We start from the raw sequence: 24,313 nt of genomic DNA, 5'->3' as shown, positions 1-24,313 counted from the left end.
TGACATGCGATGTTGACAGATCTGTACTTATTGTGAGAAGTCGTGCCTTCGCACCAGCGCGCGATTTGGTCCTTGATGGAAGTGACGGTGCAGACACCTGCGTAGTCTTGCAAAGTCGGATAGGCGCGTGCGAGCATTTGGCAGTAACACTCTTATGAACGCCCAAGAAAGGCATTGAAAAGAACGAGCTACCAACTGATCCACATGTTACGACTGTTCTTGTATAGCTTCCTCTTTCCAGTATGGAGAGTGGATGGCTACCATCTGTTGGATCGTGGCCAACGCTCTTCACACAGCGGTGAACAGTAGGCGATTGAACAGGATGGCTTCTTCGTAAACACGAACTCTCATTTTCAAGGCGGTGTATGAATTATGAGGAGAACACAGCGCCTGTCGGCAAGGCGAGACACTGGGCTTATTCAAAGCATCCATGGATACATAATCGATTTGCGTTGCATGCCTATCAGGCTCGGTGTGGATGTGACATGCGACTTGCTACAAGTTCAATCAAATGAAACTCTGATGGACATTTGCGAGGAGCAAAGATTCGAAGACACAGATGTTGTAATGCAAGATGAAAAGCCAAGAGGTTGTCCAGACGCGGTTAGAGAACGAATGACGTTGCCAGCGCACAGACACAATCTCGCAGCCGGCGCAATGAGCATGCAGACTTGCTCACATACCGTCAGCCAGCAAGTTCGGGCCATGTACACTGCCTGCAATGCTGTAGAGACATGACCGATTCTATATACCATCTACACGATCACCACGCCCTATCCACAAGACACGACGCGCCGAACCGTCGAATCGTCCCCAACCCGCATAACCCCCGCGACGCGCTTTGCACGAGCAATGACGAACAGAGGCGCCCTTCGGACTGGAGTCGCACCGATAGCCGCTATTAAAACACTCTGCGAAAGAAGATGAATCGGACAAGAATGCGCATGGCCACGTTCTCTGTCGCCTCAATATCCGGGGGCACTGTGTTGAAATGATGGAGGCCCTTCGACTTGTCTCTTCGGAACAGAGTTATGCATGTGTACCAGTGGACCCTCGGTGTTCTCAGTATACGATGCATCCGATTAGGGGTTTCGGCGTACCGGCGGCGTAGGTGCGGTTGAGTTGACCTGTGGTATTGGAGCACAAACAATCCGACCGTACTCCTCTCGAGGTAACACAACCTGCGAATCTGGGTAGGCAATACCAGTACAATCACATGCTAATGTGAGCTGGAAAATGTGCCAGGTGAAGCTGCGGACTTTGTCCTTTGCATATGTGACTGTGTCCTGTAAGGCACCCGGCGGAGTGTATTGGGCATATCCAGTCAGTGGTGGGGTACTTGGAGCTACTTCGCTCTGCGGCGCAGGTTTCATGTATCTGAACTGCAGATGAAATAAGGTGGTCTTTTGGTAAGTCGCACCTTGTGCGCTTCAAGTCAAGTCGTACCAACACTATCATTACAATTGTTTCCGGCCTACGTTGCCATTTCCTTTCACCATCATCGCGGTCTTGAAGACAACGATCGACTATCAGTCTCAAAGGGCCCCAGGCTTGGATCCCCTCCAGTGTCCATATGCACCCACGGAGGTTCGTCTTGCCATTTCCTCTTGTATCCTGTCTCTATCCGGTGCTTGATTTCTTGAAATTTCTCGTACTGCTCGCGACTTTCGAAGCGTTCCGGGTAATTCCAATCTACTAGGCACCTATTGATGTCTATCAGAGCTGCATCAGCCTTTTTCATCTTCTCATTCAATAGCCTCCGTTGAAACACTGTGTTGTTTCTCTTTTCCCATATTTGAATGTCAAGCGCATATCGTTGCCTGATAAGGTCTCTAAGGGCTCGGATTTCTTCAGGAGTGACGCGTGGCTTTGGCGGTGCGGGTTTCGAGGGCCTTATTGTGGTCGGACGCTGTAACACGGGTTTTGCTAGTGGCAACGGGGAAGATGCACCCTTTTCAATGGTCGGAGGTGCTGGTACATTGACTCGTGGTCTGGGTGCATGGACTGGCTCCCGTTTCGGTTTCACGACGGCTCTGAAGCTATCTCGTAACCCCATCTCCGAAGCCTTTGCTGTACTTGTCAAAAAATCTTTCGGCCAATCAAGAGGCATAGCCAATACGTACCACTTCCGTTGAAACAGCCCAAGCGCCTTCCTGATCTCTGATCTGATCACGTCCAACAAGTGGCTCTAGTCAAAATCAATGCTTCAAGCTTGAAAAGCTACGGTGTGAAGTGACGAGGACCAGTAAAGGGTAAGGGTGAGAGTGCCCACAGGAGCCCCACATCATGCTCACCTGGGCATGATCTCAGCCTTGTTCACCAGAATTAGCCACCACTCATTTGGAATCGCATGTGCAAAATCTCATGAGCGCCACCTGAGCCTCTGACTAGGTGGCAGCCTGCATGTAGGCTTATATGCACTGGTTGATGCATGCGCTCACCGGAGAAGCAACGTATACACTAGCGCATATGCAAGGCTGAGTTTCAATATTCTCGTCCTATCGACCCCGCTTCGTGGCTTCTGCCAACGCACCTGTTATCATGCTGGATACGATACGGTAAGTCCTTTCCAGCCGGTGATCGGCTCGCCGCCGTGAAGCTGCTCGCCTTGAGAGCTGCCGTACCGCTTTAGTTCCGGACTGACAACCAGTGTCAGTGCCTGGGCTTCTTTGCGGGGCAGATTGAGAATATTGCCCTCAGCTATAGGCAGCTGCATGATGAGTCTGTATCTCTGAGAACAGCATTCCAGCCAAGTCCTCCCACTGAGGTTCACAAGAGCATCAAGTAACTTCAGGTCTCTCTCGTTCAGCGATGCAACCCTTTCGATAGCCTGTGAGATGATCGTAACCAATGTTGAGATTGTTTCGCTGTATGCAGTACGTAGCTCTTGGTGTTCCGTCGATCCTTGACCAGGTGCTTCAATGGCCGTAAGCAGTGAACGAGCAGTCTCGTACCGCTGTTTTTCAATTTCTGAAGATATCGTGGGCCACTCTAGTGAGGACACATCTGCAATAATTAGTCTCACATCATCTGAGCGACTATACCAGACTTACCCAAATCGTAGATACTGGTCCAGTCATTGTTCATCCTCACGCCTTCCTTCCCAAATACCTTGAATGGTAGACTGAAAATATGCTCATACAGAAGTACCCACATGGAGTGCTGAACTATCTGCTGCTTCAGTCTTCTTGTATTTTTCGGATGAAGCCGCATAAGCTGTGCCTCTGAGAGGGGCCAGTTGGCTTCGCATCGAGTGTTCCACTCCATGCTTGCAAAGTTTTCGATCTCAGTGGAGATTCGTTTGTATCGCGCAGTAAGCTCACGATCTTTCAAGCCCTTGAAATGGTCTCTCACAACAAGCGCCACTTTCAGCTCTTCGCGCTGAGATCGCAATCGTGCCATTTCCTCATCGTGCTTCTTATCAAGCTCCACCTTCTCACTCTGAGATCTTTCCTGCAGTTGCTGTAATTCTTGTGTATGCGCCTTGGTGAGACTGCTCTTTTGCATATGCAATTCCCTCCGGAGTTTTTTGACATCCTCGTCATGCATGAGTAGATCATGCTCATGCTCTGCTTTGAGCGTGGCCTTCTGCACGCTCAGTTGCTCTTCCGCAGATTTCTTTGCGCGTGTAATTCCATCTGTCAGAAGATCGATCTGTTGTTTCAAGTCCGTAATCGTGGCATTCTTCTCGTTTCGTAAACGGAGATAGCGTTGGTCGTGTTCTCGCTGCGTTAGTGTTGTATGTTGATAGAGATCTTGTTTCTCTTTCTGCAGGTTCTGTATCTGTTGGCTATACGACATCATTAGCCCCTCCTGATCGTCCAAGAGGGTTTTACGTTCAGATAGCCACTGTGCTTTGTCTTTAGACAGCTGCGTCCTCAACTGTCGTTCCAATTGTGCTGATCGTCCCTTCTGCTGAGTAGACTCTCTGTCATATCTACCTTTTTGCTTTTCCGCATCTTGTAATCTTCCTTTTGTCTCTCTTAACTCCATCTGTGTATCCCTGAGTTCCTTTTCGACATTATGGTATACTTTCAGTTGATCTTTCGCTTGCTGTAGATTGTCCGAGTTCGAACTGTACCTCTGCAGCAATACGCGATACGCCCGGAGTATCTGGTCCACATAGTCCATGGTGGTCGTATCAGCAGGCATTTCTGTCAGGAAGTCATATGCCTGCATCAAGATCAACGCTCTGATTTGTTGCAACTGCTCTGATGTGTCGGAAATGCTGAATATAGGTCTTGTTGTCGGCTCGACAGGCTGACGATGTGTCAGCAGGGGTGGGTCGTGTGAGGAAATGGCAAAATCCGTTTCCTGGCTATCGCCCCCATCATCCAAAAACCTCGTTGACTGATCGAGATCGGCAACGAGCGAGATGATTGACACTTCGGATGAGGTATCGGGCAAATGTGTTGGTGAAACAGTGGTACTTAGCTCGGGAGCTTCCAAGTCAGCAGTGGGTTCATTGCTATTGCTAGTGGGTAACGCCTCCGCTAATGAAGACTCCGGCTGCGGCGTACTCGGAGTGTCAAGAGCAGTCGTCAATTCGGTGCTCTCATTTTGCTTTTCTAGAGACTCGATTTTCTCAGTCTTTGTCTTCCTTTCGGAGGTCATCTTAGTTTTGAGTTTGTGAAATTTACTCTCTTTCCATGATGCCTTGATAGCTTCGCGCTTTCCACCGTTAGGTTTTTCCAGATGAGAGCTGAACGATCCACGCCGTATCGGCTCATTGACGGATGCAAGGTTGCTGAGAACAGATTTTGGCGACGTTTGGACGTTCTCAGACTTTTGCACGGGCTTCCTCCGTGATACTAACATCTTGCCGCCTTTGGTCGAGGACATGACCGACATCTCTTCATGAGCTCGTTGGGCAACTACATAGTACCCAAATTACTGTTTTGTCATTTTCAACTAATTGTCTCAGTGCTTACCAATCTCAAGGAAGTATCAGCTTCTTCTGAATCCGGTACGATGCCGAGGTATAACTAATTTGTCGAAATCAACCTGACGACCCATGCATACAACCCGTGATGAACTCGCAGATGCAGTGTTGAAGGTTTCGAAAGCTAGCGCTCACTAGTGGTGGTTGGTATCACCGGTACATGCGATTTGCAAGTAATTATGAGCAGAGTTGTTGACCCTCGGGTTGAGACGTTGCGACCCCCGCATCAAGTGTGGGAAAAGGTGTCTCAGCCGTCATTCGCATTCTGCGCATGCCTATAGAGACTCCTAATGCCACGCATATCGCTTCTGCCTAGGAAAGCGTTTTGTCATACCGCATCTAACAGACCAGCCCCAACCAATCTCGAAAGATCAGACCCTAGTCTGAGTCCAAAACCGCACTCTATTCTCGCAGGCGCAGTAAGGTGGCGGTAAGCGTGCGAAGCTGTTGGTCCCACGCCTTGCCTCGCTTATGAGCTTCATGCATACGAACACGAGACCTCTTCAGCTCACTCGTCAATTACTTCCAAATCCGGCGCATACTTGAAATCGCTGTCACACCACATGAGCACGGACGCACACGGCTGTGTGCTATGGGTGTGGCAAATTCTGAACGACGTGCCAACCGTTGACTACCCAGTTATGATGCGTGCTTTCGGCTGACGTCGTCTTCGCCCTACCGTTTACTCTATGCTCTAGTATGTCTAGAGTTCTACTTCACCATCCAAGACAGGAACCACTATCCAATGGGAAAGTGAGGATCAGATCCAGATCTTCGAAGTCTCAACGAAGCCACGACCGCCTGAGAATACCATTGCATAACCTTTCCCAATGAACAAAATTTACCACTTCGAGAATGTATCTGCACTGGAGCAGACCGAGGAGGCAGAACTGGAAGCACCTATCAGTACAGGGTCTGGGAAAGGTCATGGGCCGATTGATGCCACTGTTCCAGCAGGCGAGGAAAAGATTTTACAGGAACCTCAGGAACTACGACTGGTTTTGGGAATAGACTATGGCACGACATTCAGTGGTGAGTGAACATTGTTTCGTCTCGTACGACGTGCTAGTCCTAAAATAAGGGATGCATATAGGCATTGCGTGGGCTACACCTTCAGGTGCAGAATGCTCTCTCGAGGAAATCGATGTAATTGAGCAATGGGGTCCGCAGATGGACAACGAGGAGAAGGTTCCAAGCGTGATCTCTTACTCGCGTTCAAGTCAGGCCGGGGAGCAGCAATGGGGTAAGAGTCTGAGCGCAGATGCAGTGACAATGATTCACACTAAGTTGGAGCTTGGCGTGGAAGATCTATTAGGGGAACTTGACATGACTTTACAGGTTCTGGACGGCATGAAGAATCTGAACTTTGACGAGATGATGTTGAGCAAAGGCCAGAACGACCTACCGCCGTATTCTCACAAGAGCCCGGAGGAGATTGTGACAGACTACCTCGAGAAATTGTTTGCTTACGTGCAAATGGAAGTGCGAGTAGACGAGAATAACGTGTTCGCCAAACACACAACGACGGATATTGTTGTCACAATACCCACAGTATGTCCACAGATCTCTCGGCGTGAAAATCTATTGACGAAGCTTTAGAAGTGGTCTTATATGGCTATGAACTCCACATACAGAGCTCTCACGAAAGCTGGGTTTAATAAGGACAACTTTCCAAAGCTGAGGCCAATCATGTTTGTGACAGAGCCCGAGGCAGCTGCGCTTTACACTGCGCGGTGGTATCGTGACGAAAAAGAAGAAGAATTCCTCCAAGTAAGCGTCAATTCCGATTGGAGGTATCCGTAACTAACGGCGTCAAAAGTCTAAGGACTACTTCATTCTCTGCGACGCAGGTGGCGGTACTGTTGTAAGCCTTCTATGACACTTTTGTACCTGGCGCTGTTTCAATGGTCGGTTAATCTTGGATGTAGGATGTTGTTTCATATCGAGTTACGCAACGATCGCCAACTCTCGAATTGGAGCAGATTGGCAAGCCCACAGGTTTGTAAGACTGAGTCTGAGGCCATGCAGAGCCTAATTACTATACCAGGCAGTCGCTGCGGATCCATTTTCATCAACCTTGAGTTCAAAAAGTGGCTGAGAATGCTGCTTGGAGAGGAGGAATATCTAAAGCTCGACCCAAATCTGGACATCGACAAAAACACAAATCACGCCTCCGAAACTCCCGCCATGAGAGAACTCATGCAAGCGTTTGACGATGTCAAGAAGCAGTTTGCATTCTCAACACCTGATGTTCGATTCAGCCTACGAGGGGAGTTGGAGAACCTTGACATTTTTGGTAAAGTAAACAAGGGCCTAATTACCATTCCACAGTATGTTTAGTGCCTCCTGATATCATCACTGCTTATTATGATTTGTAGATCGACAATGCGAGGCTTTTTCGACTCCTGCATCAAACAGATAGTTGAGCTCATCTGGGAACATGTTGATCGCATCGAAGAAAGAGGCAGTCGTCCAAAGGTATCTGCCTAGCGATCCACCAGCGACTGATCCTCAATACTGACTCTTCGTGTAGCACTTGTTTCTTGTGGGTGGTTTTGGGGCGTCTGAGTACCTAAAACATCGCCTCAAGGAGACGATCACCGAGGAAGAGATGCAGATGAGCTACCGACAGCCGAAGGAGTCCTGGACAGCAGTGGTTCGAGGAGCAGTGGTGTGTGGTATCGAGAAAGATGCGATACCGAACTTGAGAAAGACCGATGTTTGCCGACACAACTACGCGGTTTGCTTCGACCAACTCTACTCAAATACGTTCCACGTAGAAAAGGATATGACCCAGATCCATGGAGCCACGTACGCGCAATCTCAACTCACATGGCTACTCAATAAGGGTGACCTAGTCCTGTCGGATCAGCCGCGTAAAGAGGAGGTGTCATTTCAGCTTACACTAAGGGATCTGAGTGCTGGCAAGACGCAATTGGAGATCTTCAGAAACTCCGATGATGAAGATCAGCGGCCTCGACGTTACCAGAATGCCAAGGAAGGTCGGTCGATCCGCTTAGACCTCCATGTCATTGGTCACTAACTTCTTCTCAGATTTGGACATCGCATGTGTGTTGGATATCCGCTATGATAAAGTCGGCTTCACAGTGGAAGAATGGCAGCAACAGCCCGTACGTTATAATGCTACGCTGAAGTTGGTCTTGGAGTTAATCGGCGGCTCTTTGGAGGCTTCTATTTGGTGGAAGCACCACAAACTATCGCGTGGCGCGGTAGTCTATCCATAACTGGATGCATGATAAACCATGATCATGCTGTTTGAATGAATTCATGTGACTGTTTTGCGCTTTGTTCTTCGGCTACCTAGGTACCCACAGCCTGACTTATCGCAGCGGAAGATCAGCCAAGTATTATCCACTAGGTGAATGCGCCATACAATGGTATCCTGTACCGGTAATCAGAAGCGAGAAAGAGACCGCAGCATGCTGCGGACGAGGCTGAGTCAAAATAGGCAACAAGGCAATATTGTGGCGGCTCCCGAATGCTTCCCGATGCACACCATGCGTTGGCGCTAAAAAAGAACCAGCCGCAGCTGTAATGGGATTATCAGGAAACAACCTCGGGTTTTAATCTTCATATATATTGATGTGTAGCCTTCTATACACCGCGATTGAAACTGTCCCTCTCGATACTAAGCCTTCCAAGGTTGCCACAATGGTTGACATCGATGTGTCTACTACGTTCATACTGCAGACTGAGTCGCTCGGCTGGTCTAGTGCACTTGCTTCTACCCCGGAAAATGCTTCGGTGATATTGGAGCCTGTCACCGGGCATGACAGTCAGCAGTGGTTTGCAACAAAGACCAGCTCTCAAGGATACTATTGGCTGCATACAGTGGGGAAAGGGGACGACTTCGCGCTAGGCGTCACCAATTATCAGATCATCGACCTACAATTTTTCGCAACCCAAGAAACAACTGGGCAGTTTTGGCGGCTGGATTCACAAGAAGACGGCAGCCTCAGAATAAGCAACATGTTCACCCCGTCCGGCGTATACATCAGCATCGAAAACGAGACCCAGCGGCCTATATTATCAACGGAGAACTCCGAGGGATCGCGCTGGACTTCGAGTACATATGGCTTGCAGTCAACATCCGTAACAGCAGCCTCCCTTGCTTCGACGCAAAGCGCTCCTCCAACATCGCCTGCATCTTCCGAGACCCCGAGTTTGACTGGCGAGCCCTCAAGTACTGCCGTACCTACAGATGATAACAGCGGCGACCCTTCTGGCACTCGTAGGCTCTCGACCGGTGGCATAGCGGGCGTTTGTGTGGCGGCTGCTATTGTAGCAGTGGCTCTCGGTTATCTTATATATCGGAAAGTGCACACGCGCAAAGGTGGTAGACTACCTCCACAGGCTGATGAAGCAAACTTCAGCCAGTCTGAAACAGAACAGACTGCCCCAGCGGCGTCGCAGTCCTTGGGGGTAACAAATGTTCTTCATGGATAACAAGAAGGTTGATGCGTACGATATCGGTGCTATTGTTTGAAGTTCGTTACGACCCCTTAGACCTATACTATATGTCACCTTGCCGTTCTACATTGTTGTGTCTAGACTGGAGGTTTCTGAGTTATGCTTGCCTGCGCTTTGTAAGACCAGTTGGAAATTATACCAATACAACATGCGCCTATATCAGGCGCAGGTAGGTATGCACTGTTTGCCGTGTTTTGCAGGGTGTTTTCTATAAGTCGAGCTTTGGCGTTTCCTGGCCCCCTAGTGCATGGAACGTGTGTTCCAGGGCCGCTTTCCGCACCACCGGAAGGACGGAGGCGTCCTCCAAGGCTTACTCGCAGGCCAGCACACGATGGTCGACCAATCAGATGTGACCACGACAACCTTGGAAGTCATGCTTTCTTTTGTCTAAGAGTAAGGCTTTGAGGATGTCGCGAGGTTAGGAGCCAACGGCGACGATGCTCCCAATTTGTATGGCGAGCCTTTCCGAGATCTGCTTCATTCTAGGATTACCATGTTATGAGAGCTTACAAAAGTGCCTAAGTAGGGAACGCGTTTACGAGGCATCACGGTGCGAAGTCGCCACTCGCACCAGGTAACGGGGCTTCCGGAAAGCTATCATGACGTTGCGAATATAGGAGACAGACCGATTACGAAGGCTCGCGTGGGGTAGGCCGAATTAGGAGTGCGGTAAGCCACCATAAGGTTACGTGACGCACAAGGCTCCAGCTTACCTGGGTATATTTTTTTACTCCGCAGACCCACTGTATCGCACTCAGTCTTGTGAAGTTCCGCCTCCAATAAATCGGAATTTGTCGCAGACGTTTGGAAATCTGCTCAAACGGTATACGTGACCAGGGTACGAACGATCCTGGGGGCGTACGACAGGCTCCTAGAAGCGAATTATCAAGCTAAGCAGAGTAAACATCGAGTCAAACTTTCGTGGAACCTCAAGCACTTGCGCCAAGCTTAAAGTAAAGGAGGCTTTACCGACGCACTTCCACCTGGCACGACGACAGGTGTATCATCAGCCAAGCAATCAGTCATGAATGTACTTCGGCAGGCTCGATTGAAAGACAAAAACGACTTACGAGTGTCACCTACACATCAGTCGGGTGAGCCAAGACAGTTGGGCCGTAGCATTAGCCTTGCCACCCCTGCCTCGGCCAAAGTCGAAACAGTTGCTACTTCACGAAAGAACCGCGTATCATCCGGCGGAACATCCAAGGAAGTTGATCCCAAAAAACCAACAAAAGCCGTCTTGCAGCGCGACAAAGGTCCGTTGGAGCCGCACGACGAGGTTGTGAGTTCATCTAATGGTACATCATGAGAATTGAGACTGACAAAGTACTGACAGTTCTCATCCAACCCGCAGGATGTACCTCGATTTGAGGAACTCTTGCTTAGAGCTGGAGAGGAATTCCCAATGCTACAGTCACTGTTGGATGGACCAACAGAAGAAGAGGCTGCCAAGGCTTTGCATCGATATCGTGAGCTTTGTCATTCACTTGATGCGGCTCACCGGTCATTGGACAATTATCGAGCAGACGCGGGGCTCTTAGATAGTTTGAAGATCGAGGTTCACACGTTGAAAAGTACACTGCGAGCTAGTCGGACCGAGGTGGAGAGCCTGAGGACGGAGGTTAACAGCAAGCACCAACAGATGTTGAAAGCTCAAGACATGCTGGGCGAGCAAGTTGTAATCCACGAACAAGAAAAGCGCTATCTCGAGGCCCGAATACACGATGGTTCACAGCAACAGGATAAAGAGAACAAGTCAACCAAGGCATCTTCCGAAGGACAATTAGGTGCGGCTCGTCAAGAGGAGGAGCAAAAGCGGTATGAGCAAAAGATTAGCACTCTTAAAGACCAGATGAGCGAAGAACACTGGAAGTGGGACGCGCACTTGCGAGAAGTGAAAGACACCTACGAAACTCGCATAAAAGATCTAGAGGTTAGCTTTGCCGAGCGGATGAAGAACGAATACGAGCAACATTGCGAACAAACGCGGCAAGAGATGGGGAAACATCAAGTGACAGTGAATGAGTATCAGTCAAATGTCGCTCGATTGAAGCTCAATGCGGAACAAGAAGGACGGCTGTTGCACGAAGATTTACAAACTCAGCGAGAGAAACTTCGAGAAGAACAAAAGCGACATGAGAAGAACCTCAAACGACAGGAAGCCGGACTGACCAAGAAGCACACGCAAGAGATCTTGCAGCTTCAGACCACCCTGGTGGAGCAGAGACAAGAACTTTCTCATCTCAGACATGTCAAGGCCAACGCTGACGAAGAAAGACTGCGCATGCGCGATGAAGTACGGGCGAAAACCACTCAGTTCAGCGAGGAACGACAACGACTTCGAGAATTGCTCAAGAAACAAAACGCTGAGCTGGTAGAGAAACATGCCCTCGAGATTGTGCAGCTTCGTCTAGCAAACGAGGAGTTAAAGCAGGCATTCATCGACAAGGCCTACCCACAGCGCACGAAAGCTCGAAGTGTTAAGGTGATGCGATACCGTGACATCTCTACTCAATTCTTTTCAGTAGTGAGTCAGGTACAAGACTTCACGAATCTAGAATGGGACATGCGCCGTGAAGTGGAATGGCCATTCTCCAACGACCAACTGTTACGCATCCACAAAGTCAATACAAGGGTGTTAAAGAAGGCTATCCTGCAGAATACTATGTGGACTCTACTATACACGCACGTGTTTTGTACTCCGTTCGCTATCTTGGGGTTGGAAGGAAAGAGTTATGATGATGTATGGTTACCAATTTATACCAAAGGTAGGCCCTCGTTCGTCCGAATCAAGATACTTGACTAATGCATAAACCTAGATGTTACACAGTGGCCTAGTATACCTGCGGCAACTGAAGCCCGTCGCTACGAGGCGGCCAGGGCGGTTCTCGATCTAATGAACCCATCAAGTGAAACCACACCTGATGAGAAAAAGCTGAAAGCCAGCTATGAAGCTACCATCACCTCGCTTCTGAGTGCAATACACCAGGTACTATCTAAGATAGCTGTTCTCGAACCGAAGGACGCCGAGGCGTTAGAGACTCTTATACGCCTCTGCGCGAAGACATGGATGGAACTCTGCTCGCAACCATACAGAGTAATGATGATCCTGCCACCAGGAAGCGGTGACCTGCTGTCGTCGCCACATCCCGATGAAAGGCCACTCAAACTGATCGTTAGCCCAGAACTGAAGAGGTATGGAAATATGCAGGGCGAAGACTTGATGAAGGGTGAGGTTTTCACGAGGTGTCAGGCTGTTGTGCAGCAGTACCCGGTCGAGCCAACAGGTTCTTGATATAGAATTCGCGGACTGGGTCAACAAGCACGTCATGGTCATGCCTTTGCGGTGCACACGAGTTCTCCAGCTTGAGCATAATACACCTTTGATAGCATCTATGCATTTGATATCTATATCGGTAGATCGCCAGCACCACATCTAGCCATGGCGTGATACTGTTCATGTCTACCCTCGTCGCAAGTTCCCACCATGGTATAAAAAGAAGGATCATACAAGCTACGAAGCAAAAGAAGAAAAGCGCGGGCCCAAATCGTCCGCCGAAAAAAAGCCGACCTCGCGTCCATGTCAGATAAAATACATAATCCGGTGGAAATCCCACCGTGAACCGCAAGACAGCAGAACCTGTTGAAAGCGCAAATTATACCGTAGTCCCGCTAACCCAATGCTAGAAAAACGTGAAGAACGTGCAAAGAAAACATTGTACACAAATCGTGAATGGAATGAACGTAGGTACAGCTGGTATGCTGGTCTCATCCCAACGTTTTCTAATCAATGGTGATGACGTCGTTCTTGGACTGCCCTGGACGACCTCCTTGACCGCCTCTACCTTGCTGTTGTTGCTGAGACATTTGCTGGCGGCCGTTTGGCATCTGCTGTTGAGTGGGTCTGCCGTTCGGAGGTTGGCTTCTCGGATGTTGCTGCATGTTCGGGTGCTGTTTCCCAGCTTGCGCCTGGGTCTGTCTTTGCTGCTGCTGACGCGCTTGCTGCTGTTGTTGTTGCATCCTAGCCTGCTGCTGCTGGTTTCCCTGCTGGTTTCCGTTCGCCTGTGCAGGCGCCTGTCCCGGACCAGATCCCTGGTTCTGCGCTTGTTGCGGTGGCTTTTCAAGTGGTGGCGGTGCAACATAACCTCCCGCCATTTTACAACTCAAAACACACTCATCCAGCTTGAGTAGTGCTTCAGGGATCGCGTCCAAGTTCGCCACCATGCCGGTTCGGGTACCAAACCATCCTGGGCCCTTCCCACTGAAGAGTTCCTTCAGCTTGGCCTGTAGGCTGTCGAGACGCCTATGACCAGGCGCACGCTCGGGAGTTGGTAGATTTGTGGCTTGGTTTGGAGGATCCTTTGGACGCAAGTTGTCTTCGACAAACCAGTACACCCGGTCATCTTTGGGCTGAAGGCGCACGTCGAAAGTGCAGACCGGATTGTCATAGGTGAGTCGGTATTTGAGGACGGAGTGAACATGGATTGCGGGGTTACTGTAGTTGCCTGGCGATCGTTCCTCGACTTCGCGCAAGGCCTTGAAGAGGGGCCGGGTCGCGACGAGAGTCGTACAGAAGCGATCCAGGCCATCGACATCACTGACCTCCGTGGTTGGGAACGAAGGCAACCGATCGTTGGCGATCTCAGTAAGCAGATGGAGAATCCGATGGTGCGGATTGTCATGTGACAGCTCGATGGTAAGCTCCTTTTCAGTGCCAAAGTTGACAGTCGCAGAGTATGGCGATGGACCATACTGGAACTGTACGCGCTGTAAGGAGGAAGACGAAAGCCGCATTTGACGCTTCTGAAGGGTACTGGCAAAGGTACGAAGACGGTTAACATCTCGCAGTCGTGCTCGCAGCTCTCCTAGGATATCTTGCCCAAAGGGCGTGGCAAGGAGAATCCTGAAGTTGCCGTCTTCTGAGAACTTGAAGGCGGTCTGTGGTGAAGCTGCCATGAGCTTATGCATGTCTGCAGCAACAGACTTGACCATTTTACCGACAGCCATATGCCAGACGTCCTGAACCCCAACTTTTAAACCTTCACATGTAATCTTGATGTCTGATTCAAGCCATGAGTCTTCGTCTGCTTGGGGCACAAGAAGATCCGGAGTTTGCACATGCAGCACCCATCGACGGGGAACACAACCAGCTTCCACGGATGAGCCTGCTTGCCCTAACTCAGGTCGCAAACTGAAATTCTTCTTCTCCTTTTCTAGTTGGCGAGCTGTGACGCGGAACGACAGAAGCTGCACAGCGACCCTCTCCAGACTTGCCAAGGTGTTGCGATTGATGGGTAAGGAGCTTCCATCAGGCCTGTCCAACTTGATCTGCTCGGCGTATTCGAGGCTATTTCCACCAGATCCGATTTCAAAGATCCACCACGATTCACCTGAAGAGTCGATTACCGCTGCCAATGCCCAGTTTGGTGTCCAGCCGCGAGGGCAATATAGCGTGGAAGAGATGACATCCAATTTGACAGCAGCCGACACTACCTGCTGTTTCAAAGCCTGTCTTGCGACCGATTGCCAGCCGAGTTGTTGTGCGTTCTTCTGGATCAGACTGAGCAATGTGCCGGCTAGCACTTGCGTCATTACATGAGCAATCTGTGATGGCTCTCTGCCTTGGTTGAAAGCATTCTCCGCTCGCGCTGATAGTGCGCTAGCTGGTCGCAGGATGTAGTTACCAGTGACCGACTCTAGTGATAGGGTAACTGATGTAGATTTCGTACCCAGCGATGCGTTGAGTGTAGAGTCTGCAGGTTCGGTCTCGGAAAGATGTGCGTTCGCCGTCACTCCAGACTTGAAACTCTCCTTTGTGGATCGCAAGATATCACTCGTGTGGCGTGCGATGACTTGCTTGATAACGCGTTCCATGGAGAGATCCTTCCAGTCAAAATGGAACTTGACATCCTTCACTTCTTTGCCCTGGCGGAACCAGCGCGTAGTCAGCGACGGTATGGGTGGCCCTCTCCACGAAACCTTGCCGTTCTTTGGTTTGTTGTTCGATACGCCAATCTCAATCCAATTCTTTTTTCCAGGCTTATCAGTCCAATAAGACACGACGAGCAAGCGATGCACAGGCTCAACCTTGAGAGATCCAGCCCAGCCGCTGCGAACGAGATTAACAGCCTGTGATCGAAGCACTGAGATCTTGTGCGTTAGAACGAAGTTGTTCAGGAAGTCGAAAAGGCCGGTCAGACCCTTCTCCTTCAGAACTACGTCGGCCTGCAGCTTGAGTTGCATGAAGAAACGGCTACCGACGGTGATGGTCGGTGCAGGAGTGAACAACAACCGGAGATCGATGAGAAACCACTGTTCTGAAGCATCCTCTACAAAGGACATGACGTCGAATTCCAGCTCGTTGGCAATAACAAAAGTTGCGCGTCCAGAATGCACGCGCCAGTCTTGGAGGTGTCGTGGGAGGTTTTCGTGTACGTTGAGGCGTATGGAGAGAGAGGTGTTCATGTACCGAAGGAGTTTGAGGGCCTGCTCAGCAGAGATAGGCTCAGGCGGTATGTAGCCCAGGCTCGGCATCCATGACGCTTTCCCTGTCGATAGCACTTCCAGGGCGGTCGCAACGTCCGGGTTGTTTTCTCTGGCATTGTTGGACAGAATCTTAATCTTTTCCAGTTTGTAGTCAGCAGCATCCATATGGGCTGCCTGTGTACTCGCGTGGGCCAGCAAATCAATGAGCTTTGATATGTCAACGGAAGCTTTCTTTCCCCACTCGGTGAGGACTAGCAGCTTGATGAATTTAGCCCGTTGCTCCTGCGCGAATTGAAGCACAACCAGCTTTTTACGCTTGTTCGCCTCTGCATTCACTTGTGCATTCGCCGCGCCAAGGCCGTTGGGAAGAGCGCCATTAGACACTGGCGCTATCTGAATGGCGGCCATGTTCTTCAAGACTTCCTCTAACTCATTGTAAGATTCCTGGGATATCCGCAACAAGAGTGTCGACAAGGACATGTACTGCTCGGGGCCAATATGAGCGATCTCCGGGGGCAGATCCGAGTATTGTTCCAGCGTGGGACCGGCCGTTGCTGTGACTGCCATGGATGCGCCGTTGGTGCTGGTTTCGCGCGAAGGACCCCCATTAACAGCAGGTCCCCCTGCCGGCGTGTCACTTCGCGCGCCATTGAGTCCGCCATTGGTCAGATCCCCGTTGTGGCTGCGCTTCCTGTTTTCTGCATCTCGTGAAGCCGTCGCTGAGTCGGACCCGGTGTGGTTCATGGTGAGAATGCCTGGCATACTACGTCGTCCTCCGTCCCGCGGCCTGGGGCGCCGTCTGCGCCTCCGTTTTGCGCGCGTCTATAGCTTTCTTGAAGTGTGTGGTCGCGCTTTTTCCTTGATGTTTTCGCGAGAATGTCAACCGCGCGGTGTTTGAATCGTGATCGAGGCTGCGTGCAGAGGGCTGGCGGTGGAGTCGGCGGTGAAATGCGCAGGTTAGGAGTGAGGCGCGCTCATTAAAGCAGATGCTTTGGCGTAAGAATGGAAGCGCCGAGACAGCACGAGGCGCAGTGAGTGTTGAAAGGGCGCTGGTCGAATGCAGCAGGTGAAAGAAAGCGAGGTCGGGGCGCTGCCGACTAGCGCATCGTCGACTGTGAATGCTGCAAAACGTCGTGATGGCAGTCGCGGTCGTAGAGCGGCGTGAATTAGTCCGGAGTGGCCGTGGATGGGGTGCGCGCGACGTGGGCGGGTGGAGTGGTTGCAGCGATGAGGTCGTTGAAACATCAGCAGCCTCTCGTACCGACGACGGGAGGGAGGGCGTGGATTGGGTTTAGCGCCTTGGCGCTCGCTCCACCCATGCACGCTGATGATGGAGCCCTGCATCTCCAGCCAGACACTCTGAAGTCGCATCAGCAACCGAGTCAAGCTTGAGGGCCCAGCTTGTCTATAATGTGCGTCAACGACACTGCATGTCTCGTCGCGCGGATGCGATATAGCTAGCCACTTTAATCGCTAGTACGTTCAGTCATTCACCGCATTGCTGTCCGCGGCTCGGCGAGCTTGCGGCTGCGGCGGCCAGTAGTCTATCTAGATGCGAGCTTGAGCGCAAGCGCCTTGTCCAATGTCTTTCTCGGATAAGCCTCTACTGCAAGTAGACGCTTTATCAGATGTTCACAGGTCATGCCCATGGGATCATCCGCTGCCACCCCAACAACTCCACATCTCTCCCCAGCTTGGGCCTGACCTCAGCGTGCCCACTAGAAGTTGCCCTCGGACCTGAATAGCAGCCCGGTCAGCTGTCGCATTTATCCCTCGATCCTTCATCATGTCTCAGTTGCGGTGACGCATTTCCGTTGATTAGCGCAGGACCCTGTTTTGCGGACGACTGCTTCCAATCGCTCGATGTCACCTCGCGCGCCCGAGCTCCCGCCCTATGAGCGCCCGACCATTGCGCGCAATGCATCCTCACAGTCCAAAGTCTCGGTGCCGTCCATATCGCAGTCCAACGAGGCAGACGATGAGCAAAGCCTCTCTTCCGACCAGAGCCTCGACATGGAGTCCCACGACTCGCAGCCCCACTACGAGGGCGAAGACACCCGGTTGACCAGCGACAAGGAGCTCCGCGGCTTTTACATGTATGGATGGGCTGCCGAGGTACTTATCCCTTCCTTCCTACTACCATCTCGTTTTGCCCCAGGCCTTTGCAAGCTTGCTGCAATGTCGCAAAGCTGTGCGCGTATCTCTCTCGTGATGCTACTGCGGACGCGCCTCGTGAAGCTTATAAACTACGCGAGCACCGACACTAACCACCCCAGGTCTTTGTTGTTTGCGGTATTGGGTCTTTCATACCTGTAACGCTCGAGCAGCTCGCGCGCGAGAATGGCGTCTTACTGTCCGATCCTTCCACACCGTGCAAAGCCACGAAGCCTACCGTCCATCCCGGCCCATCATTCTCCACCAACGCCGTAGAGGCTCTGTTCAAACCGAATCCTGAAAAGGGACAATGCGTCGTTCATATCCTCGGTATCGAGATCAACACTGCGAGCTTCGCCATGTACACTTTCAGCATATCGGTTCTCATACAAGCTCTGCTGATCATTAGCATGAGCGGCGCAGCGGATCATGGGAGGTTCAGGAAGACCTTCCTCCTATGGTTCGCATTTATTGGAAGCATCGCGACCATGCTTTTCCTACCAGTGGTACCCAAGGTGTATCTGCTAGGCGCAGTGCTGGCAATCATTTCAAACACATGCTTTGGTGCCAGTTTCGTACTATTGAACAGCTTCCTACCGCTAATGGTGCGCTTCCACCCTACGGTCAAGTACGCCGACTCCATCGCCGACGAATCGTACGCAGACGAGGAAGACGAGGCGGAAACAGAAGAAGACGACGAGAGAGGAGGTGAAACTCCAACGCAGGAGAATATTATACGAGGAGCGCAATACGCAAACCAGCTTGGACAAAGAGAAGGCCTTCTTGACGAAGTCGCTGATGCGACAACCGCACTGTTGCCGAGTAACCTTTCAGCCGCCGATCTGACAATTCCGAGGGCAAGAAGCAGGTCCGCTCCTTCAGTGGAACTCGCTCTTGCAACCAAGATCTCATCCTACGGTATTGCGATCGGTTACATTGCTGCTTTGCTTGTGCAGACTATCGGTATTCTCATCGTCATCGCGTTCCAATCCTCCAACTTTGGCCTCCGCCTGGTCCTCTTCGTCATCGGTGCGTGGTGGTTTGTCTTCACACTACCGACAGCGCGCTGGCTGCGTCCCCGTCCAGGACCGCCTCTGCATATCGGTGCGCAAACCTCCAACTTTGGCACTGCCCTCGCGTACTTTGCATACTCGTGGAAATCCCTTGGCCGTACAGCGACCCACGCGCGACATCTCAAGGATGTACTACTCTTCCTCGCAGCATGGTTCCTGCTTTCGGACAGCATTGCCACTGTATCCGGTACAGCAGTGCTCTTCGCAAAGACAACCCTGGGCATGTCATACGCCATGCTCGCCCTAATAAACGTCATCGCAACAGTCTTCGGCGTTCTGGGCGCCTTCCTGTGGTCACGGCTGTCTGCTTTCTTCCGCCTGTCGCCAACACAAACAATCCTACTCTGCATCATGCTCTTTGAAGTAATTCCAATCTATGGTCTTCTAGGGTACATACCAGCAGTCCAGCGGTTAGGATACCTGGGTTTGCAGCAGCAGTGGGAGATGTACCCTCTAGGTGCAGTCTACGGCTTCGTCCTTGGTGGTCTCAGCAGTTACTGCCGTGCGCTATTCGGCGAACTCATCCCTCCTGGCTACGAAGCCGCCTTCTACGCTCTATACGCCATTACAGATAAAGGCAGCAGTGTCTTCGGTCCCGCTATTGTAGGCGCCATCACCGATGCTTATGGCGAGATTAGACCGGTAAGTCTGCTCAACACTTCTGAATTTCACCTCTCATACTAATTTCAACTATAGGCTTTCTGGTTTCTAGCTATCCTGGTCGGCCTCCCCTTCCCCATCATGATGCTCGTCGACGTAGACCGTGGCCGTACCGAAGGCGCCGCCCTCGCCAAAACCCTCGAAGAATTGGCGCGTGCTCAGGATCCCAGCCACATCGACGCCGACGATAATTTGTCGCAGGAGATCAGAGATGACCTCCGTAGCTCGTTTTCCTATCAGCGCTCTTGAGTTTCCGAATTACCTGGATCATGATGCCGTTTGCGTTCTGTCACGTTGCATTGGGATGTTGTTTGCGCAGTCTTGGTAGCTCTGTAGGCTCGCCAGCTGGCCTGGCAGGCTATGTTTCGTGCAATTCATGCATTGGTGTCTGCACTGCATTGTAAAGGCGCTTGTTTGCCGTTGGATCTAACCTCTCATCTCTTGTTCGCTTTTTGGTTCGCATCATTGCGGGTTTGCCAGAGTGGCGTTGGAGGCGTTTTAGCTACGTTCAAAGCACGATGTGAATGATATATACGCAAGTTTCATACGCTTTTGTATGTCTTCAAGTAGTTCGTGTCTTGAGCCTGAACTATCTGACTTCACTACATCGTCCTGGTATGCTCACATCTAACATCGTACAACATCGCCAGCACATGGTACCTAAGCATCGTTCACGCCACTCTGACAGCGCAGCAGACCCTCATCCGTCGAGATCGAACATCTCCCTCTGGTCCTCTCTCTCTTGCGGATCAGGGAAATTCTCCTTGATCTCTTTCCACATCTCCGTCACAATCTTCTGCCTCTTCTTTGCCACACGAATGCTCTTCTTCCACTCCTTCTCAATCGCTTCTCGCTCTGATGTCGTGACCTTGCCGAGTCAGCACGAACATGCATAAATCACTCCGAGTACGTTGAGCCTACCTTCTTCGCCTTTCCCTTCTTCAGTCCATCAAGCCTAGACTCGATCTGTTCTTTCTCTGTCTCAAGAGTGTTGACATTGGCGATAAGATCTGCCGTGCTGAGCGTGGAGTTGAGACTGGACAAGGAGCCACGGAGATTCTTTGCGACTGCGACAAGAGTGGTGGTTTGTGTGCGGAGATCGAGAATGGTTTCGTCGAGAGCGGCGAGTTGTTCAGTGGTGCATGCTTCGGCTGCGTTCTACAAGTGGGTCAGATCTGAGCAGATGCTGGGTAAGAGAAAAGATTGGATCATACCTGTAAAGCGTGGTATACGATTTGCTTGCCTGAAGTTGTCAATTGATATGAATTGCAGATAGGCTCGACCAAGCTCACCAGCGGCACGCCCCTCAATTGCTTTCTGTTCGTGGAGGTCTTTCAGAATCTTTGCCGCAGACGCTGCCCTGAATCAGTCGTTGTCGGATAAGAGTGATAGATCAATGAACCTTTTGTGACCTTGTTGTGTAGATTCGCCGAAACATCGATAGCCGAGTATGGGCGGTTTTGCTTGCCTGCGACCAGTCAGTCTTTGAGTATAGGGTGCAGTGCGATCGTTGAGCTCTCAGATGTGAGGTGAGGTGAGTGACTCACGTAGATACTCCAATACTAGATCTGCGGCCTCGTTGGCTGTGGCCTTCTCTTCTGTCTTCTTGCGGGGCGCCATTATCTGCTCTAGTAGCGATGATAGGGAAAATTGAATGAAGAAGAACAGCTTGCTAGGTGTGATATGGGCTCTTGTTGAGGTGGCGCTAAGTCACGGGCACAATCCAGACGGAAGGAGCCATCCTCAACCCAGGCAGGTGGGGTGAGCATGCTACCTGCAGTTGAAGCCAACGACGCCGAGACAATTGCCATACAGATACTAATGTAGATACTTGATTCGTTATCGCAAGCGCAGTGCCAGCCCGTTAATTAGTACTTCAGCCTCCACGTTCACCAAACTGTGTAGCCCAATCCTCAAATTCCTTCAGTCCTTGCTTGCTTACAGACGGTCTGATAGTCTGCAGACTAGCTACAAAGTCCTGATATTGTATCGGTCGTATTTGGTCCATCGTCATTGAAAGTAACTTCTCGCCCAGTGAGCGCAAAGGGCCCATTGCAGCGTCTTTCGCGAGCGCCGTTATATCAGAACCAGAGAAACCTAGAAAGAAATTAGTGTTGCGATTCAGGTCCTCAATGATCATCACATACCCTCAGTGAGCTTGACCAGACGATCCAGATCGCGGTCACTCAACTCATGTTTCTGGTGGCTCAATAGCGTCTGGACTTGTTGCTTCCGGACCCAATCTTCGGGCAGTGGGATATATTGCCTTCTCACAAACCTTCGTCTTGCTGCTTCATCGATCGCCCACGGCAGGTTTGTTGCTGCGAGGACGAGAACCCTAGTTGCATCGCCCCTCTCTTTGTCCTTGTCCGTGACCGCGCTCCCGGCAGCTGCCTTTTGCAGATCGGACCACTGAATAAGGAACTCAGTTTTGATGCGTCGCGATGCTTCGTGCTCGCCGGATCCCGAACGCGACGAGAGGAGTGAGTCGATCTCGTCGACGAAGATGATTGATGGCGCCAGCATCTTTGCAAGCTGGAAAAGGGCGCGAACAAGCTTTTCTGACTCGCCCAGAAACTTCGACGTCAGACTACTAGCTGATATGGCGAAGAAAGTAGACTTTGACTCTGTAGCAACTGCCCTGGCCAACATCGTCTTTCCAGTTCCAGGGGGTCCAAACAAGAGCATGCCGCGTGCAGGTTCTCGCAGACCCATAAACAAGTCAGGCCTCAAGAACGGGTACACTACCGTCTCTTTCAGGGCGGATTTCGCAACTTCAAGTCCTGATACGTCGCTCCAGTGTACCTCATCTCCCTGTATCACGATCTCGTTTAATATCTGCTGTGCTGCTTGCTTATCGACGCCCCGTGGCAAATTCTTCATGATCTCATCCGTTTTGCGCTTCCATTCATCCGTCTCTTCTGGCTCCAGTTCCGCCTCAGAACTATCCGCACCTGGGGTATCTGGTAGTTCTGCACGCATCGAATTGCCTCTAGCCCTGCCCTTCCGCACTGGAGGTGGCCTCTGCTTGAGCAAATCTCCGTCCTCTTCCAGTGATACAGACTCAGGTGAGTCCTCCTGCTCTGAACTGCTTCGCGCTTGTGTGTCGTTGCTCTTGGGTTTCGGTACAAGTCTCCTTGTCGTCGGATCCCATATCACTCCACCTCGCTCGCCCCCAGTGTCGCCGTACGAATGGGCTGCAGCAGACGCGGCAAGAGATCGAGGGTCCGGTGTGGGCTTGGGATACTCCTTTCGGTAAGATGGTAATGGTGTACTGGGCCCTTGCGCGTTGTTCAGTCGACTCAAACCCACAGACTTTCGGGGTATTGCTGGCGCTGTTCGCTCGTTTGTAGCAGGTTTGACCGGCCCCGGATCAGTCTCACCACCAAGTGGTGGAACCGCATATGCGGTTGATGCTGACCCCTCGCCAGCTCTAAAGTAGAACGGTGCTTGTGCAGGCGGCGGTTGTGCTTCGGGTTTCGGAAAATAAGCACTCGGTCTCTCAGCAGCCGGCTTGTCGAGGGATGAGCGGGCGGAGGGTGTAAGAGAACTGGTCGATGGGTTCGGGGCCCCTAATGTTGGCCGAGTGGAGGATGCTGTGGCTTTGACACTCCACGCTTGGGTAGCTGCCTTTGAAGCATCCGGGCGACTTCTCAACGTATTGGGCAACTTCGCCGAAGATGGCTTGCTCTCTCTCCCGGGTCTCAGTGTCCGTAGCATTCTGCCACTCTTCTCCGGGGATGGGGTACGTGTCTTTTTATCTCCTACTGGTCCTGGGGATAGCGTCGATGCGCTCCGAGTCTGGGTCAAGCTGTTGTCCCGTATGGAGCCAGTACCGGAGCTCTTCCGTGGCGCCATCGCCGGACGGTATGGCAATGCTGGCGGTCTTGAGAGATCTGTGTACTCTATGGGTGGTATAGATCCGGCTCCGAGCCATGATGTAGATGCGCTTGGATCGTTTTGCGATAGGGGCACGCCGTGGGGTGGTGGTGTGGGTGCATCGTTGTCTGACGAGAGCGAGGCAAGGCTCTCTTTCGACTCCTTGCGACTCTTTTTCAGCGCCTCTAATAGATCCACGCGCTCTTTACACTGCAGCTCCAACTGGCGTAGCGATTCGATCAGTGCTCTCTCTGTTTCGGACGCGGGGCGGTAGGTCGAGGGGTTGCGACGGGCGTTGTGGTAGTAGATGTGGTCAAGGGCGGTTTTCCATGATCGCAGCGCTTCTTTCTCGTTGTTCTATATGTCTCTCTGTCAGTGATGCTGGGCACATGCGACACTTGGGGGGTGGTTGGGCACTGACCTGGCCCTCAAAGTAGACTGCAGTCGAGCAGGCTAGGAAAGCCTCGTCGTAGGCTTTCTGCGTCGTGTTGGCGCGCATAGCGGAAAACATGTATATGATGCGCCCAATTCACGCGGGGGGTGGCGTGGAGGACAGAATAGGTGTCTCGCGTCCAGTCTCGGGCTCGTGTTTGTAGATTCGTCGCCGGTCTTAGTTCGCGCGGGTGTG

The 24,313-nt window shown here is 51.4% G+C and overlaps 8 protein-coding genes across 8 annotated transcripts; 4 read left to right on the top strand and 4 right to left on the bottom strand.

Moving 5' to 3' along the window:
• Positions 1–2,539: 2,539 nt before the first annotated feature.
• J4E92_004307 (uncharacterized protein) lies at positions 2,540–4,851 on the bottom strand (the record flags this gene model as incomplete). The annotated part of the gene is made up of 2 exons (XM_051495697.1): positions 2,540–3,006; positions 3,054–4,851. The coding sequence occupies 2 exons, from the start codon at positions 4,849–4,851 to the stop codon at positions 2,540–2,542; spliced, it is 2,265 nt and encodes a 754-aa protein (XP_051353537.1).
• Positions 4,852–5,772: 921 nt separating this feature from the next.
• On the top strand, positions 5,773–6,541 carry J4E92_004306 (uncharacterized protein; the record flags this gene model as incomplete). The annotated part of the gene is made up of 2 exons (XM_051495696.1): positions 5,773–5,848; positions 6,036–6,541. The coding sequence occupies 2 exons, from the start codon at positions 5,773–5,775 to the stop codon at positions 6,539–6,541; spliced, it is 582 nt and encodes a 193-aa protein (XP_051353536.1).
• A 588-nt stretch (positions 6,542–7,129) lies between these two features.
• On the top strand, positions 7,130–7,985 carry J4E92_004305 (uncharacterized protein; the record flags this gene model as incomplete). The annotated part of the gene is made up of 3 exons (XM_051495695.1): positions 7,130–7,272; positions 7,321–7,420; positions 7,476–7,985. The coding sequence occupies 3 exons, from the start codon at positions 7,130–7,132 to the stop codon at positions 7,983–7,985; spliced, it is 753 nt and encodes a 250-aa protein (XP_051353535.1).
• A 2,472-nt stretch (positions 7,986–10,457) lies between these two features.
• Positions 10,458–12,728, top strand: J4E92_004304 (uncharacterized protein; the record flags this gene model as incomplete). The annotated part of the gene is made up of 5 exons (XM_051495694.1): positions 10,458–10,715; positions 10,770–10,902; positions 10,960–11,918; positions 11,970–12,129; positions 12,253–12,728. The coding sequence occupies 5 exons, from the start codon at positions 10,458–10,460 to the stop codon at positions 12,726–12,728; spliced, it is 1,986 nt and encodes a 661-aa protein (XP_051353534.1).
• A 488-nt stretch (positions 12,729–13,216) lies between these two features.
• J4E92_004303 (uncharacterized protein) lies at positions 13,217–16,681 on the bottom strand (the record flags this gene model as incomplete). Its single annotated transcript, XM_051495693.1, has 1 exon — positions 13,217–16,681. The coding sequence occupies one exon, from the start codon at positions 16,679–16,681 to the stop codon at positions 13,217–13,219; it is 3,465 nt and encodes a 1,154-aa protein (XP_051353533.1).
• A 1,101-nt stretch (positions 16,682–17,782) lies between these two features.
• On the top strand, positions 17,783–20,055 carry J4E92_004302 (uncharacterized protein; the record flags this gene model as incomplete). The annotated part of the gene is made up of 3 exons (XM_051495692.1): positions 17,783–18,034; positions 18,196–19,788; positions 19,843–20,055. The coding sequence occupies 3 exons, from the start codon at positions 17,783–17,785 to the stop codon at positions 20,053–20,055; spliced, it is 2,058 nt and encodes a 685-aa protein (XP_051353532.1).
• Positions 20,056–20,506: 451 nt separating this feature from the next.
• On the bottom strand, positions 20,507–21,426 carry J4E92_004301 (uncharacterized protein; the record flags this gene model as incomplete). Its single annotated transcript, XM_051495691.1, has 5 exons — positions 20,507–20,674; positions 20,728–20,957; positions 21,021–21,161; positions 21,209–21,274; positions 21,354–21,426. 5 exons carry the CDS (start codon positions 21,424–21,426, stop codon positions 20,507–20,509), a joined length of 678 nt encoding a protein of 225 aa, XP_051353531.1.
• A 256-nt stretch (positions 21,427–21,682) lies between these two features.
• Positions 21,683–24,196, bottom strand: J4E92_004300 (uncharacterized protein; the record flags this gene model as incomplete). The annotated part of the gene is made up of 3 exons (XM_051495690.1): positions 21,683–21,903; positions 21,954–24,042; positions 24,107–24,196. The coding sequence occupies 3 exons, from the start codon at positions 24,194–24,196 to the stop codon at positions 21,683–21,685; spliced, it is 2,400 nt and encodes a 799-aa protein (XP_051353530.1).
• Positions 24,197–24,313: the final 117 nt, after the last annotated feature.

The sequence above is a fragment of the Alternaria infectoria genome, assembly GCF_024043175.1.
Source record: "Alternaria infectoria strain BMP 0036 chromosome Unknown scaffold_6, whole genome shotgun sequence".
NCBI classification, from domain to species: Eukaryota; Fungi; Ascomycota; class Dothideomycetes; order Pleosporales; family Pleosporaceae; genus Alternaria; species Alternaria infectoria.
Note: the sequence above shows the minus strand (reverse complement) of the source record. Positions and strands in the feature narration are given on the sequence as shown.